Source organism: Ammodytes marinus (assembly GCF_949987685.1).
Source record: "Ammodytes marinus genome assembly, chromosome: 8".
NCBI lineage: Eukaryota > Metazoa > Chordata > Actinopteri > Uranoscopiformes > Ammodytidae > Ammodytes > Ammodytes marinus.
In genome coordinates this window covers 21784066-21801458 of record NC_137212.1, presented here as the reverse complement: position 1 = coordinate 21801458, position 17393 = coordinate 21784066, and the positions used below count along the sequence as shown (strand labels likewise).

Genomic DNA, 17393 nt, shown 5'->3' with positions numbered 1-17393 from the left:
TAGCAAGAGAAAGATGGATTGGCCATCAGTATTTGTATTTATCCCCTAAGGCCTCTCAGTGCAGGGCATGCTATATATGCCTCTCTATCATTCTCTGAGTGCCCGACTGCAGCATGCCAGGAATGCCAGACAGGGGTGGGGATGGCACCAGCTTCATTGTCTCTTCTTGTCTATGTGAAAAGATCCAATCTCAATAAAGCAATCCTGGTAACAGTGGAAAAAATACCAGTGTTGTCGCCAGGGGAAAGCTTCTGTATTTATAATACACTTTCCGTCTTGGCCCTGGCTTAAAAAATGGTAGCTTGAAACTGCCTGCCACATTACCCTGTAAATCACGCTGCACCCTCTTAAACGAGACAGGTATTCGCCTGCAGAACTGTCAACCTGAGGTGCTAATCTAACATCTCCAACACCCTAAAAAGAAGTGGTGTGTGTGTGTGTGTGTGTGTGTGTGTGTGTGTGTGTGTGTGTGTGTGTGTGTGTGTGTGTCTGTGTGTGTGTGTGTGTGTGTGTGTGTGTGTGTGTGTGTGTGTGTGTGTGTGTGTGTGTGTGTGTGTGTGTGTGTGTGTGTGTGTGTGTGTGTGTGTGTGTGTGTGTGTGTGTGTGGAGTCAGTCATGATTATTCCAAAAAACCCAAAGGTGTCTGCCTCCATTTTCCACAGACTCTTCAAAGGCCAGAACTCATGCGGACACATTTTATTTTGTTAGGTGGTGTTCTTAGGGTTTTTTTTTTGCTCAATTTCTGCAACGTTAGCTCATGCAAGAATTATGATTCATCAAGTTAAAGGTCAAAATGTAATTTGGTAAACAAGAAGAAGAACTTTAACTGAAGGAGACAGTTCATGTGGACTTCTGGGAAATGCTGTCCAATAAGAGCCCATCGGTGTCAGAACACAAGTCTAAGTTCGACCAGTTTTATCTGAGTGTTGACACAGCCCAAAAATTACAGGAAGTCCTAAAGTTAAATGGTATAGTAAATATTTTGTTTATTAAAGGTAACATATTATGCACTTTGCTGTCAAATTTATATGGTCCAAGTAGTCCCTAATACTTATTTTTTTAGATGTTTGCTGAAAAACCCGTTCGGATCATTTATTGTAGCAAGCCTCTATACCCTGATTGTCCTGGATGAGCTGTATTTCTGCGATCTGGCTGGCCCCTCCCACCTCTCTGCCGGGCTTTCTTTATATGGCCATGGAGCTCTCCCACCGTCTCTGCCGTGCTCTCGCGATACTAGAGAGACACTACGTGAGTCGTGACTGCGAACACAGTGTTGTTACACACCGGAGCTGAGCTAAGAGAACAGTTTGACATGACCTGACATGATTAAAACCAGTGAAAACAGTAGCTTCAAACAGTAGCTTGATTTCTACAGGAATATCTTCCCATCCTTTGTCATGTTAAAAACGAGTAATTTTCAGACTGCCGTGGGGAGTAAAAACAGCGTGTTATGAGCAAAACTTGGTGCTACATCAGAAGCTACATGGGCGCTAACGCTAAAAATAAGACTCAGACGATAAAATAAACTAAAAGTACCACACAAATCAGTGAAAAAAATATATTTAAAATTGACTTCCACACTATTAAGTTACAATCCTTTGTCCTATTAAAAACGAGTCATTTTCAGACTGCAGTGGGGAGTATTACAGCGTGTTATGAGCAAAACTTGGTGCTACATTAGAAGCTACATGGGCGCTAACGCTAAAAATAAGACTCAGACGAAAATAAACTAAAAGTACCACACAAATCAGTGAAAAAAATATATTTAAAATTGACTTCCACACTATTAAGTTACAATCCTTTGTCCTATTAAAAACGAGTCATTTTCAGACTGGTCTGAGTAAAAGAATTATGTTTTTATGACCAAAATATCATTGCTTGTCTCGAAGCTAGCCCGTGAGCTACCAGCTAAAAATGAGAGCTACCGACTAAATATACGACACAAATCGGTGAAAAAAATATTTTCAAAATTGACTTCCACACTATCAAGTTACAATCCTTTGTCCTGTTAAAAACGAGGCCTTTCCAGACTGGTCTGGGTAAAAGAATTATGTTTTTATGAGCAAAAGCTGAATGCTTGTCCCAAAGCTAAATAGCTATACACCAGTCAGGCAAAAATACCAATAAAAACATTTCTTTCAGTTTCACTGTTTGCAAAAACCCACAAGTAGCTTCCTATCCGTTGTGTTATTAAAAACGAGGCATAGACTGCTGTGGGTAAGATAAATTAGTGGAGTATGAGCAAAAGCATTCTGTGTTGGTGTATGTAACATTCAGGCTGTTCTAAGGGCATCTTGTCGCTTAGCTGGGAAAACAACATGGCTGTCGGTCGGAACATTTTTCAGAGGAAAATCTCATGGAATCTCATGGGATCTCGGGCACGGGATCTCGGGGCCGTGGACCAATAAGAAATGGGGGGGTGGGGTTATCATAGACTTTTTTTTTTTATCATAGAGAAGCATCGGAAGCATGGACATATATAGAAAATATGGGGATGTGGCTGTGCAGTTTATGACGTCATAAACCGCAAGAATTATGAACAGAGTATATTGGGGGGGAGGGGTGGGGGTTTCAGAGAGGGGGAGAGTGAGAAAAGGAGAGATTGTTTTTTGTTTTGATATTTTGGCAGTCTCTAGGCACACCGTGGCCCCATGGATATGTTAGAACACATTTAAAAAGTGCATTTAGCATAATATGTGACCTTTAATGTATAATGATTCAACATTGTTTAATTCAATTACTAGATATAATAGTCATGGGGCACATATATGTAGGGAAGAACAGGGGAATCTGAGGCATCGGGTAATGTGAGCCACCCCCTGTATCTAGGCAACGGAAAACATTTTTGGTCATGTGAGATATATGTTTTCAAGCCCCTCTAATTTCCCCATGGCCCTGAAAGAGAGGACCTCATGGTGCTGTGGTAAGCATGTTTTTTTTCACCAAAATAGGTATTTTGCATGTAAAAGTAAATTGTCTTGCTGTCAACTTAATCAACTGTTGTGCCAAAGCAAATGTATTCACGTAGAAAAACTTCTATCATACGTGTTGACGAACTACCAACATATAAAAACCATGTGATGATATTAGCTAAAGATTAGCCTGAAATGCTAAGAGAGGTAGTTTTTTCTCAAATGGTGGTGGTGGGGGAAAGTGAGCCAAATGCTGTGGGGGAAAGTGAGACACTGTCTCACTTTCCCCCACCATGAGGCACAAGTTAAGTTTAGTCTTAAACATATTTTAATGTAATATTACATAACATATGTTTTATTTTAATTAGGGCTGTCAAATTAACGCGTTAATTTCGATTAATTAATCACAGAAAAATTAACGCGATTAAAAAAATTAACGCAGATTAATCGCACTTCTATAGTGCCCTTTGACCCGGTGCAAAAGGGGTGAGACGAGAGCGCAGCTTGCGGACGCTGCCCGCACGGGATTAAACAGTAAAGAAAGAAGCAGGGCGGAGGTCTCTATGGATGTGTTATGGGATGTTTCGGGCAAATAAGCATGAAGGTAAGAAGACAGCTTATTTTATTCTCCGCAGTGTCTGTGAATTATTCATTTAGTGGCCGCCAACAATGTAGGTTCAAAACTCAGTTATCTCTCAATCTTCCTCCGTGTCTCACTTTCGTTTGCTAGCTGCGTGTGTGTGCGTGTGTGTGTGTGTGTGTGTGTGTGTGTGTGTGTGTGTGTGTGTGTGTGTGTGTGTGTCTCAATATTTTTGGCTTTGAGTAGTACGATGGCGAATGAGTCGGCGCGTTTTGGAGATAGACAGTCTTCATTTAGCCTGCTGGTTTTATTTCATGTAGCCTAGAAACCTGGCTAAGGAGAGGAGACAGAGCTACGAGAGACGGAGCGAGAGAAAGAGAGAGAGAGAGAGAGAGAGAGAGAGAGAGAGAAACAAACTGTAGGATAGTCTACAGCTGTTTATAAACAGGCAAAAAAGTGTCATATAAGTATGCGATTAATTTAGATTAATTAATCACAGAGCCTGTAATTAATTAGATTAATTTTTGTAATCGCTTGACAGCCCTAATTGTATGAGTATGACAGGCTGATGTTATAATCCAGTTGGGTCTTCTCCTGTGTTCTGAGTCCCAGGCTGTTCTCGTTGGTTCTGATTTTCCTATGCGTTGACCCCCAGACACTAGCTGGCTCCAAGGGTCCTGTGTTCTGACCCCCAGACTGTGTTCTAATCTAACTGGTTCTATCTTTCATTTGAATCTTATTAAAACCTTTTGAATTATAATATGTTGTATTTGATTTTGTTCAGAGTTACTTTCAAGTGTTTAGAAAATTTGCTTTGCTTAATTGACCAAACCCCATCATTCTTTTACTAGTCCGACATTAGTTCTGGAATGTGTGGCTAGCTTTCAGGATAAGAAATATTTCACCAATAAGAAATAGGGGTGTGGGCTGCACAGTGGAAGCTTCTGGCTTTCCAGTTTTTGAGGTCAGAAAGGATGAGAATTCTGACTGGAGTATATTGGGGGGGAGGGGTGGGGGTTTTAGAAAGGGGGAGAGTGAGAAAAGGAGAGATTGTTATTTTTTTAAATATTTTGGCAGTCTCTAGACACACCGTGGACCCATGGATATGTTAGAACACATTTAAAAAGTGCATTTAGCATAATATGTGACCTTTAAAACAATCATATTTTCACTGCCCTTTGTCTTGAAAAAATTCTGCTAATGCCCATTTCTAGGAAACATCCTGAATTAATGGGAAATGTGTAAATTTGAGTGATAAATAATTTTAGCTCACTTAGAGGGGAGCAAATGTAAAAAGTGGCTCAGATTACCCCGTTCTCCCCTACTGTACTTCTTGTACTTGTAATTGCCAATCAAACAAATATAAGGTAGTAGGCATTGAAATCTTGACATGTAAATTCCATCATCTACTACGTAATAGAAAAAATATGTGTTTTCATCTCTTAAGTAAATGATTGTATCCCATGATGAATTTATGAGCGTGTCATAATGAAAAAAAAATATTTATGGGCTTCTTTTTTTTTCTTTCTCATAACTTCATAACTGTACCCTGTAATAATTTATTTTTTAAGTATCTTGTCATTCAAAAAGAAGTGCCACCATAATTCAAAGCTGTCAGCCCTTTATTACAAGACTTTTAGTGCCCCTAAATGTTTTATTATACCCCATAATAGTTAGAAAATAATTCCACCAGAATGTATGTAAAGTTAACACCCTTGTCCTGGTTCCAAAGGGAGATTAAATCACACATTGTTTTACAATTTTGGAGATGACCTTGTAATAGACCAAAATTCTGCCGCCGCGCATTACATCCATTTACTTCCACTTCCACTAATGTATTAAGTACAGGAGGAAGTTCATATGCAGAAATAGTCCATTAGTATCCTCGTATGATTGGATAAAACAAGGCTCTGAGTGCACTAACTAGAGGAATAAATCAAGGAGAAGAGACAACAGCTGTAAGCTCCATTTATAACATCTCAGCTGAGAAATCATCACACAGACACCATGAGATAGAGGAGATAGTATCATATGAGGAAAGAGGAGCAGTGGGAAAGAGTGAGGACGCAGAGACTAAAAGTGGAAGACATTTAAACAGGACATGGTCTTTTATTATCCTATCTAATGAGACAGACGATCTTAGTGGGTTTCACACTGTGTAACCTGATGTTAATGACACATCCCACTGAGTTAATTTACAGTGGCACCCTCTGTGTGTGTGTGTGTGTGTGTGTGTGTGTGTGTGTGTGTGTGTGTGTGTCAAAATGTCAAGCTTTCTGTGCCAAATTGCCCCCTAGAGAGGAATGCAAACTGTAATTACTGCTGAGCCATCTCTGAAAGTGCTATACTCCACAGTTACCTCCCCCATACAGGTGTTACCAGACTCAATTTAACATCTACAGAGTAAAGCAGCAGAGGGGTTGACGTAAATCGTCCCCCAAACAATATATTTGATGTTAACAAGGGATGGATTAAATATTTGAATTGTCAAAGGGTTCACTTATAGTGATGCACCGGCAAAGAGTTATGGCGAACTCTGTTGTCCCTGACAGATCGATGGAACGTCTTTAAGTTTATTTTGGATGATTATTTTGGCTATTATGTTACCAGCTGCAGCAGGCAGCTATTTCTGCAAAAACTCCCCCATAAACCTACCGTATTGTACCAAGTCAATGCCAAATGGCAAGTTAGCAAATAGCTGGTGAACACAGTACAGTTTTTACGGTCCAGTTGTTTTTCTAAGCATGAGCTAAAAGGAGACTGAATATTGCACCCTTAAATTCCTTAGGTGGGTGTGTAAATGGATGATATTTCTACTGACACGTTAGCTATGACAACTTTACAAGGTGACTGTTAATAGTCAGTACAGTATTTACAGCTTGTTCCATTGCCCCCAAAATAAAATAATTCAATAAATGCATCAAACTGTATTAGTTTGATATTCTTGCATTCGTGCTATCCCTGTTTCTTGCTCCCATTTTGCTTTTCAATGTACAAAATCCCCACATCAGAAGGTTTAATGACCTTTTCTCCGACCGTTAAGGAGCGCCAGGAGAATCAGTGATATCAATGCTGGAGCCATTTCATGTTTGCTGGAGAAGCCATTAGAGCCACACACTGTTGAAGGTATAAGAAGCTATAAAGGGAGAAGGCCGGATCAATTCAGCCATGTGCTCCATTATGTTTTGAATCATCTTTTTAATCTTCCATGAAAAACGGAGGCTTGATTCACTCCAGCTAATGTGTTTATCCCACCTCGCCATTTATCCCGACATTGAGATTTCAAATGGATCGCCGACGGAGCAAAGGCAATTAGCAGAGGACGAGATGGATTGTGTACTAGGTTTCGGTCTGAAGTGTTGGTGGTTTGCTTGTTTTGTTTTGTAATGAAATCTTATTTCAAAGGAATTGTATTACGTACCCGCTTGAGTCATTATATCCAAAACAATTTGAATGTATGATCTAATTATCTTTGCTTTTTGATGTATTGCACACAGAAAAGGCTACAGCACGGCCAATCACTAATTCATTTATATAGATTTGTTTGCCACTAATAAAGATAGTTTCTCTAACTTCTTATATTAAGTTGATCATCTTGAGACAAGTCTACGATAAGACTTGATTCAGAAAATAATGATACTTGTTTTAATAGAACTATCAAACTGCCTTGGCAGCAAATTCCATGTTATCACAGTATTGCTTTTGGAGTTTTTTTACGGCTCAATTTGAGGCTAATAAACGTGTTCAAATCTTTTCCAGTGCTTGGGATATTCATAATATTTTTGATGTGTTTTTTAGGTTTCAACAACAAGTGCAGGCAGATGGTATGCTTTGTTGCACCTGTTTAGCAGGTTTGTAATCTGTTTGCTTCTTTTTATCTGCTCCTCTGTGGAACTTTTGACTTTTTGTAGTTCGCTGTGGACATGATATTCAAGGCCTACACCAAGGTTTTTCCATAAATCCTTCGTCATATTTTTAGGGAGTGAGCTTCATGAAAGTAAGAAAGGTTAGGAAAGTGCAGGGTCTTGTGCCAGATATGGTAAAAATATGGTCTTGATTGTAATAAGGTCTCCAAGGGAATACCTCTTTGAAATAAATGTTAAAGGCACATGTTCTTTCAACCTGAAACTCACAATGAGCCTGGGAAAACATTAGCATTGGTCCTGAAAAAACAAATACACCCACATATGCCGGAAAACAGAACCTTTAATATTGTACTCAAAGACCCAACAAAAGTCCAGGGTCTCCTGTAAACTTTAGACTAATTTATTGCTGTGTGGTAACTAATAACTAAAACGTCTCCTGTGTCAACTCAGGTGTTGAAAAGCTTCAGACTGATACAGAATCCCCCCCCCCCCCCCCACACACACACACACACAGTCTGGATCTGGTTGCGGCTGCTACTGCTGCTGTTGGAACAGTAAAGGGAGATTATTTACAGAAAACCTATAATCTATCTGGCAACCACAGGTGTGTGTGTGTGTGTGTGTGTGTGTGTGTGTGTGTGTGTGTGTGTGTGTGTGTGTGTGTGTGTGTGTGTGTGTGTGTGTGTGTGTGTGTGTGTGTGTTTGTGTGTGTGTGTGTGTGTGTGTGTGTGTGTGTGTGCATGCGTGTCTGTGTCTGTGTGTGTATGTGTATGTGTGTGCATATGACTGAGCACATGCCTCTTTGTGTGGTATACCTGGAAGCCAACAGCAGTGGGCCAGCAGTGAAATCAGACTGTCTGCATCTCCATTCTACTGTAATTTTCCTTAAATAGCAGTGATGTCATTGCAGCAGTAGCGTGCTGCTGGCGGCTGTGGGCAGCAGCGATCCACTGCGTCCGGGGCCATGTTTGTTTAGTAAGGCTAGCCTGCCGGTTGGACAGCCAGGCATGGGGCCAGCGGTGGCTGCTGATAATGGAGGGGAAGTGGATGTGGTGGTGGCTTTTAATCACATCGAGAACAAGAACGTCTTTGCTTCTGACTGATGCTGCCACTCTGTTGCCCGTCTCAGCTTTGACTTCTCAATTTTTCATCATGCCCCCCCCCCCCAGTTTTCCATTTCACTCTCTTCAAACCGTTTTCTGTCGTGTGTCTGTGTCTTCTCACCCGCCAAGAATGTAATAGCCGTATTAGGTTAAACCATATTTAGTTGAATTACCAGAACAGTCATGGTTATCCATTAAATATTCCTATAAAATCCAAATAATTAAATGCATTAAGTCAGCTCTGAGCATTAATGCAATAATGAGACACTAAAATAAAAACACTATAGTTAAACCTGTATTAATTGCTTTGGGGGGGGGGTTTCTTGGCCACATGGGGGCAGAACAACGAGCTGCGAAAACAACAGTGACTTATTATCACCTTATAAAGGTGATATGACGTATGTATTAGCAATCAGTGGCCCATTTACACGTCCAGTAGAGACACAGGGCATCATCATTACTCATTTTGAATGGCTTTTCCCACCTGGCAAATAAGTCCAACATTCACTCTCCTTATATAGATTTGGCTTGGTGTCCACTTGGTGACCAATTACTAAGGAAATGTGGCTCTTTAGCTGCTAAATGCTCTATTAGCCGGTCTTCAACTCTGTCTGTCTGCTGCTTGGTGCTGAGCAGTCAGTGTACAGGGCATTTTTAAAGGGTTTTTTTCACAGAAAACTATGGCAGCTGGAAACTAAAAACCAATACAATATGCAGAAAGATTTAGAGTCTGTTAGTAATTCCATGTTGGCATTACAATGACACCTTTCATATTACACAGCAATGATGTCATTTTTTCCACTGTTACTTTTAAAATATTGATTATTTCAGCTTTATATTGGCTCTAATCATTATGTTTTCTTATTATCACAATGTGTCAATGGCATGTCAATAGCATCAGGCCTAACGTTTAGATAGTAATCGTCCAAATGTGAATCTTTTAGCTGGTGTGGACTCATTGTTCTCTCCAACAACTTCTAACCCCTCTCATGTGGTTTTTTCGCTGCCTGTTCGAAACACCCACTTCCCCCCCCCCCCCCCGTTTAAACAACATGTAGAGAAAACCCAAACAGATTTTTTCCAGATTTGTTTTCATAATACCTCTGATATTGTTGTGATGTTTAGGGAAGTGTTTGGAAGTGTCAGTTGTCGTATTTAGTTTGCATTGTCTCTGCATATTCACTCATCTGCAGTACATCTTCCCTGGCTTTCTCTCCTTCTCTCTTCTATAATGTGAGTCTATTCCTTGCTCCTTTTACTAAAAGGTGTCTCATTAAACTGCTGTCATACATTTTATCGATGTGTTGGAACTTTCTCCCTCTCTCCCTCTCTCTCTCTGTCTTTTCCTTCTTCTTTCCCTTCATCCCTCCTTTCCCGACAGCACCGCCAGCCAGGTTTCACGTGTCTTGTAGCTCAGCAGACTCTTAGTCATCACACGCCTGTTGAAGGAGCCCACTGAGGAAACCGGTGTGGCGTTGACCGAAGCCAAGTGGTCTGGTCAAAGGGAACCACATGTGTTCCTAACAGGCCTCCCTGGACACACACATAGACACACACATTCTCGGCCCGACGCGCTCCGTGATCACAGGGAAAGAAGATCTGGTTGGTGTTTTGTTTTTTTTAAACCGGTGTGGTCGAAAGGAGCGCTGGCTGCCACTAGAGTGAGCTCAGGTGTTCTAGCCCCCCGAGGTGAGCCTGCTCAAATGTTTTGAAGTACATGTCACCGAAAATTAGAACATTTCCACCCCCCACATAACAATCAAGACATTTTATTATGGAAGTCAATGCAAATTAGGGAAAGCGCAGTAAGTAGTAGCAGCTGTGACTTTCTGCCCTCTCTTTGCATAGTCGAAACAGTCATACCGGGGTCTAACTGGAGTTTTGTGGTGATTACAGAGGCTCAGACTGAGTTTTTCTTTTTTTTTTCTTTGGTTAATTCGATGGAATTTGTGACCTTTATAAGTGGTTTTGTGAGTTTTACAGGTTGTAGTCCAATAAACAGATCTAGCAAAAGGGAGTGGGTTGTTTGAGGCCACAGCTTTATTTTATTTGACTTGGGCTTGTAACTGTGGTGGCAGCAGGTCAGATGCCTTCATGCGGAAAAGGACAGTTATTGTAAACATTTGCTTGACTTCCTTTGAATTTTCAGGGGGATTTTTTAGGATTTGAATGAAAATTGGAAGCATGTCTCAAAGAAAATGAGCGATTTAAAATGTGCGTTAATCCCTTACACGGGCGAAAGGACTGATCAAAAGAGAAAACTTTGTACAAGTTGTGTGACATTTTCAAAACAGTAACTGAATGTTTCTTAAGTAAAGCTTGCAGTTGCAGAAAAGAAGAAGATTTGACTATTTAGTTCACAGAAACCATGTAACAAAAAGATATGCGAAATGAAAACAGAATTGCTGCTAAACACACACACACACACACACACACATAGAGTAAATCATCACAGTAAATGTGAGCCACTGTTCGGTGTTTGGTGCCACTGGTTTAATGGTCCATACAAAAGTGCCTTGATGCATCGCAGCACATTCAAGGGTCCATTTCACAATAAAAAGGAAAACTGCGATAACATGACTGGAATGATGTTATTTGTCTCACACGAAATTGGATGGTTGGATGTGATATGGATGAATTGGGATTATGAATGCATAAAAAACAGAGGACAGAGTTTACTAGTGCTGTGTTATGTTCTGTCCCATACTCGCAGTGAAGTAGGGACGGCAAGCGAGAAAGAAAAAAAATGTAAGGTGTGAGAGAAAGTAGTGCAGACCTTGGTGATGGCGAGAGCGCACGCTTGTCCCCAAATCTCAATCAGCTGCTGTTGTCCGAACCTGTAGTCCCTCACTAGCTCTGTCTCGATAGCGGCCGCCTCCTCTTTACTGCAGGACACATGGGGGGGAATATAAGTTAAGTAAGAGAGGTATCATATTTGTTCATTACATTCATCCTCAATGTCAACAATATCAACAAGCATTTACAGGGTAACATTTGGGTTTTCACACAACACAGAATTGATACATAATGGAGCATCATAGTGTCCCGCAATACATAGAATGAAGAGTTATTTACAACATAGCTAAGTTGGTAGCGCTCACATGCAGAGGCCACATGCCATACGTGGTCATCACATGTCATACTTGGTCATCACATGTCTGTGTGATGGTCCTATGTGGCCCGGAGCCTCCAATAGATTTTTAAGACATTCTATACGTCAACAACTATTACTAATAAACCCTTGACAGCTTCTGGGAAGTCATGAAACTCAAAACAGAACATGTGGTTGATGACATGATCTGTGGCCTTTGAGGTGGCTTACGTAGGTGTCGTTGATGCGTTTTTCAGCGGAACTTATTATATTTGCAAACTCATTTTCACACTTTCTTTCTGAACTGATATCCACTTTGCTTCCTCTGACTGCTCTCTGCATGGTGATAGTGTGATGAATGCTGCTGTGTTGTATGTAGCCTATAGTTTCAGCATGTAGGTGCGTGTGTGTTTGTGTGTGACTAATGCATTGTTAGGACAGCATAGCAGTGGGTAGAGGTGGTATTTACAGTTCTGTCACCTGTTATTAAGGCAACGAAAAGCATGCACAGGCCAAGGGGAAATGATCTAAGTCTGCCTTTTTTGTTTGTGAACAGCGAATAAATCCCCTTTCCTCTACAGACACCTGGTGGTCCTCCTCAGTACTGCAGCTCAACAAAGAAAACCTGAATGATGAAGCAATTACTTCCCGATAGAAACATTCTTTTTTTTTACCCCAATTTGCTGTGCTTTAAAATGTCTAAAAGTAGTTAGAAAACTTGTTCAAATGTGATAGAATATATGTGTCTGACCTGCTAGAGAATTTACCAGACTATTGCAGTGTGAACAGATGAGAGAAGGATGGATGCACACAATTAATATTTTGCTTGTAATCAACAAGGTCGCCCTTTGTGTGTGTGTGTGTGTGTGTGTGTGTGTGTGTGTGTGTGTGTGTGTGTGTGTGTGTGTGTGTGTGTGTGTGTGGGGGTGTGTGTGTGTGTGTGTGTTTGTGTGTGTGTGTGTGGGGGTGTGTGTGTGTGTGTGTGAGTGAGTGAGTGAGTGAGTGAGTGAGTGAGTGAGTGAGTGAGTGAGTGAGTGAGTGAGTGAGTGAGTGAGTGAGTGAGTGAGTGAGTGAGTGAGTGAGTGAGTGAGTGAGTGAGTGAGTGAGTGAGTGAGTGAGTGAGTGAGTGAGTGAGTGAGATAGAGAGATTGTTTGTAAGTGTCATAACGAGAGAGAATGCACAAAACAAAAAGTGCAAACATCAGTATCATTCGTCTCTTTTTATCTGTGGTAACAGTGTGACCAATGCTGAGCCTGCTAGCGTTCCTAATTGGCTCTTTTAAGACACGTAGTTTAGTAAGTGTTTGTGTGTGTGTGTGTGTGTGTGTGTGTGTGTGTGTGTGTGTGTGTGTGTGTGTGTGTGTGTGTGTGTGTGTGTGTGTGTGTCTTGGTGTGTGTCTTGCAAGACAGTGTGTATCCAAGTGGGGCTTCTGGCATTTACCTGTGCCAGTGGAGCAGCAGCAGCTGTCACCCACAGCTCACCTCAGGGATGTTTCCTGAGTCACTGTGACAAGTCGATTTTTGAAAAGTTCAACTTGGTCCACAGGGTTTGCTCAGTGCGCACTGCACCCACCAGAACCACTGCCTCTAGTAGTTTGAATTGCAATGAGCTTTTTTTATTAATTTACCTTTAAATTAAATTCTGCAGGCTATTACTACTGATCCCTCACATTATTAACAGAGTATAGAGCTGTGGGTGTACAGCTAAAAACAGTTGCCCGTGTGTAACCCATGGATGCTCCACCACAAGGGAGCAGCACACAGCATTTGGGATAGACCATTACCAGCTCTCTTACCATGCTTATTAGTATGTTTAATCAAGAGAACCTAAAAACTACTGACACAAAGCTATTGAAATGCTCCTTCCCAAAATATTTTTACATTTTAAATGTGCAAAGACCTTGATGAAAGCTCCAACACAAAATGTCTTCTAAAGGAAAGAAGGTAAGCAGATATGAGCCTGATTTTGTTTGAATAAAATAAAATAAATAAATGTCTGTAGGTAGCTGTGTGCGAGAATGTGTAGGCAAGTGTACAGATAGGGCCTTGTGCATAAATGCATAGCATTTAGCTTCTGTTGCACCTGCAACTAGCAGTCTCCCTCCCTGGAGGGAGAGTTGATTTCCCCTATGCTGTGTGCAATGTGCTCGTGCTGCGCCCCTGATCCCAGCATGCTTAATAGGCCTGTTTACCTAAGATAAGGCATGGATGAAAGTGTGACGATCACAAATGACTTCGTCATTCGTTCTTGTTAGTTCTGCAACAGGAGATTTGTTGAAATGAATAACTCCATATGTGTAGAGTTTAGAGGTACAGGCTGTATGTGATGAGTCATGCAACATACCATATACTGTACATTGGCTAACAAAAACTATTTACTGCAATTCAAGTTGACAGCCCTTCTATAGTGAAAGTGAAGTAGATCGCCACCGTGCACGCTAATCGTGTAATGTCAGCCACTCAACACCATGTTAGGTTATAAAGGCTGCAACTGTGAAGCTCTCTTGTATCTTATGAGAGTAATAAGTAGCTTGAACAAAAGAAAAAAACACCAAGTTTAATATTTAAGTCATCTTCCCAATGTCCCAGTATAAACATAGGAGGTGGAGAGCTCCATATCATAGATCATAACCGACAGATATTGTCCGTTTTGGTGAACAAAAACACTCAAGATAAAGAGCTTATACACATAGTTAATTTAATAAGTGAAGTGGTAAGAGCTTTATCCAACATTAAAGGTGCTGTAAGCGGAATGGTTCTTTTAGCTAACTTCCTGTCAGTTACTGCAGTTAGCAGTCCCCTCGCTCGTCCCTACGTCACCACATTAATGCACTGCGGTCTTCAAGCAGTAAGTTATCTAGCATCAGCTCAGATCCATAAGTGTGATAAAACATGATAAAAACCATCAAAACAGACATTGGGAAGGATTTTTACCTGCTCCGCCATTATAGGCATACACATTCACCCATCTGTTGCTCTGGCGTGCACCGGCAGTGAGACCATGGAGTGTATATAGTATATAAGAGTGAGACGCGTATCGGTTTGTAGCGTTTTCTCTTCTGATTGGATAAGAATACTACAATAAATTTGCCGATTACATGCAAAGCAGCTGACTGAGAGATCGGCTTTATGAAACGCGCACATTATGTAAGTGATCACTGTATGAATAAAGAGCGATTTTACACTTATATTAACATAAATAAACCGCTTACTTCACCTTTAAGTGCAGTAATTCTCATTAACAATATAAATTATTTCACAGTGTGTAGTGTTGTTCTCACAGCTGATATAAGACTTATTTTTACTTCAGTGTGGTTTGCCTGTTCTACAAAATGCCTCACCCTCCTCTGCACCAATGCTACCTCATACAAAAGTATCCTACTCAGATGTACAGTCTTGTAATTAACTTTCCCTGCTAGAAGAAGGCCATGGGTGTGAGGGGGAACTGCTCTGGTCTACTAAAGAGCAGGTAATAATTAGTCAGGTCCCAGCCTTGGAAAAGGGCAAAGAGACATTAAAGGCAGTGTGCATTAGGTCCACAGCCCTCTTCTCTATCCACCTCTATGTCTCTCATATGTCTTATTATCTGGCCACCTATACTGCTCTTTCTAACACTCTGAACTTCTTTTAAGACACCTTTTGTCAAACACAAATAATACTGCATCAAATGAGAAGGAAACTACAGCTTTTTAATTTCTCCTTCTGCCCTCTTTACATTACTAGGCTGTGTAAATGAACATCTATTGTGATGCCGTCGTTCATAATTACTATAACACAATGAGTCAGGCACAATAGGCTACGATGCTGGTGAAAGCTTTTGGGTTGGGCTACAACAATTGCTGCTCGGTAGCTCTCGGCCTCTTCCAGGAAACATAAAATAATCCTCCAGCGCACAGCAATCAATGTGCTTTCATTTCTGATGAAGCGACTAAGAGGGAGGTTCGTTGGAAAATCATTTCTGTGTATGTATTGCTTGCAACCAAATATGTCACAAATATATATATATAAAAAAAATTTACATGCATATAAGGAACCTGCTTATGCAATACATATAATAAAAGTATAATGAACGCTCGTCAGGACTGGGCAACAGCTGCGGTTGAGACAGCTTCAAATTGAGTTGAATCCTATACATGTAAAGTGTGACACCGGCTGTGACTGTTGATTTACGGTGACTGTGAAGTCTATGAATTGCAAAACAGCGATGGATTAGGCGTGAGTTGCGTGGGTGGATGAATTGTATTGGTGTGTTTTTTTCTGACTCTTTTCTTTTCATTGGTTTTCCCTGCGATCATCTTTCATCAAAGTATTTTTTTATTAATATGCTTGTGCAGTTCCGTGTGAAAATACGTGTAGAATATGTTGTGTAAAAAAAAATAAACTGGAAGAATCTATCGTAGACCATGATAAATATCAATACAAGCTTTGACATTGTGTGACGCAGAAATACATTGGCCCTATAGCTATACTTGACCTGGCTGTGCATTCCATTGCGTAATACAAAATAATACATACAGCAACTTTTCTGATCCTGCCCTTATCAATTACCACCAGTTAAACCTTTTCCATTTTCTGCCGCTCTCTCCAGCTGCCGCTCTTGCCCTCTTATTCTGCCAGCCTCTGTCGTTATCACAAGGTTCACACTTCACCGAAACCAGAGTGTTGGAAGGTGTAGGGGTGACGACAACAGACAGGCACGGAAAAAAAGACAAGGGAGACTGAGGGAGCACATGGGAGATGACTCAGCCTGGTTGATTTAATCAGCTGTTGTTGTTTTTTTCACTCGCCAGTGTTTGACCTGAATAATCCCAGGTAAATGTATCTTTATAGCCTCATATATACTGTAAGCAATAGAGGATGAGGCTGTGGACCTATCATTCCCCATTTTTAGCCTCATTTTCTCATTACCCTGAAGATAATACCCTGAAGGAATCATGGACAATCCATTCTGCTCCAGCTAAAAGGTTTGGGTCATAATTTTGGCATTGTGGTGATGGACCGCAGCGCTTATGTGCTTCAAAGCATTATAGCTTGTTCAACCTTGGTGTGGAATGGTGCGCCCGCTGTCATCATAACAAGATTATCAGTGCGCTTTCCCAAGTGTGAGGGTGTGTAAGTGTGTACGTGTGTGCGTGTAGTTCAACATGTGTCATTTCAGGAGACCGCTTATCATCAGTTCCGCCTCCTGGAGTGTGCCACCAGGAAGTCCTTCAGCAGCCAACTAAGAGATACCCACACTTCCATACTATTTAGTACGCCAGAAAAATATTAAGGATGTCCCAATAGAATAGATGCATGTCAAAAAAAAGTAGGCTATGCCAAAAATACCCAGATGCCCTAATTATACATCCAATTATATTTTACAGTTTGCAAACCAGCATGCTTAGTGTAAAGTATAGTAAAAAGAGAAAGTATGTTATTTTAAACGCAGGGTCAATGGTCGAGCGGGAAAGGGCAACAGAGAGATTTGGAGGACGGCTCAGATCCAAATCGCTGAAAACTTAGAAAACAAAGATATATTTTTGATGTGGTTAAAAGTGAGAAAGAAATTCATTATGACTGCAGACTTACTTTTGGAATTGTCGAGGATTTTCTGAATGGACGTGCTCCCAGTGCAATGTGTGCACTTTTCAGCTTCAATATTCAAAGCAATAACTCTCAGCATATGAGATTATGTCTGAATGTATGAGTGTGATGGTGAGTACCTAGGTGTTTGTTTGTTTGTTTGTTTGTTTGTTTGTTTGTTTGTTTGTTTGTTTGTTTGTTTTTGTGCCCAGACTGTCTAAGCATATAGCATACAGTGTGTGTAATGTTTTTCTTGTGGAACAGGCTTGAAGTGGA

The 17393-nt window shown here is 40.8% G+C and overlaps 1 protein-coding gene across 1 annotated transcript in view; it reads right to left on the bottom strand.

Annotated features, from left to right (window-relative positions):
* The window catches only part of yjefn3 (YjeF N-terminal domain containing 3), a 48523-nt gene that overhangs the window by 6402 nt on the left and 24728 nt on the right, over window positions 1-17393 (bottom strand). The window contains exon 2 of the mRNA XM_080031991.1: window positions 11238-11346. Within this exon, the coding sequence (XP_079888117.1) occupies window positions 11238-11346 (109 nt within the window). The remainder of the gene's footprint in view (window positions 1-11237; window positions 11347-17393) is intronic.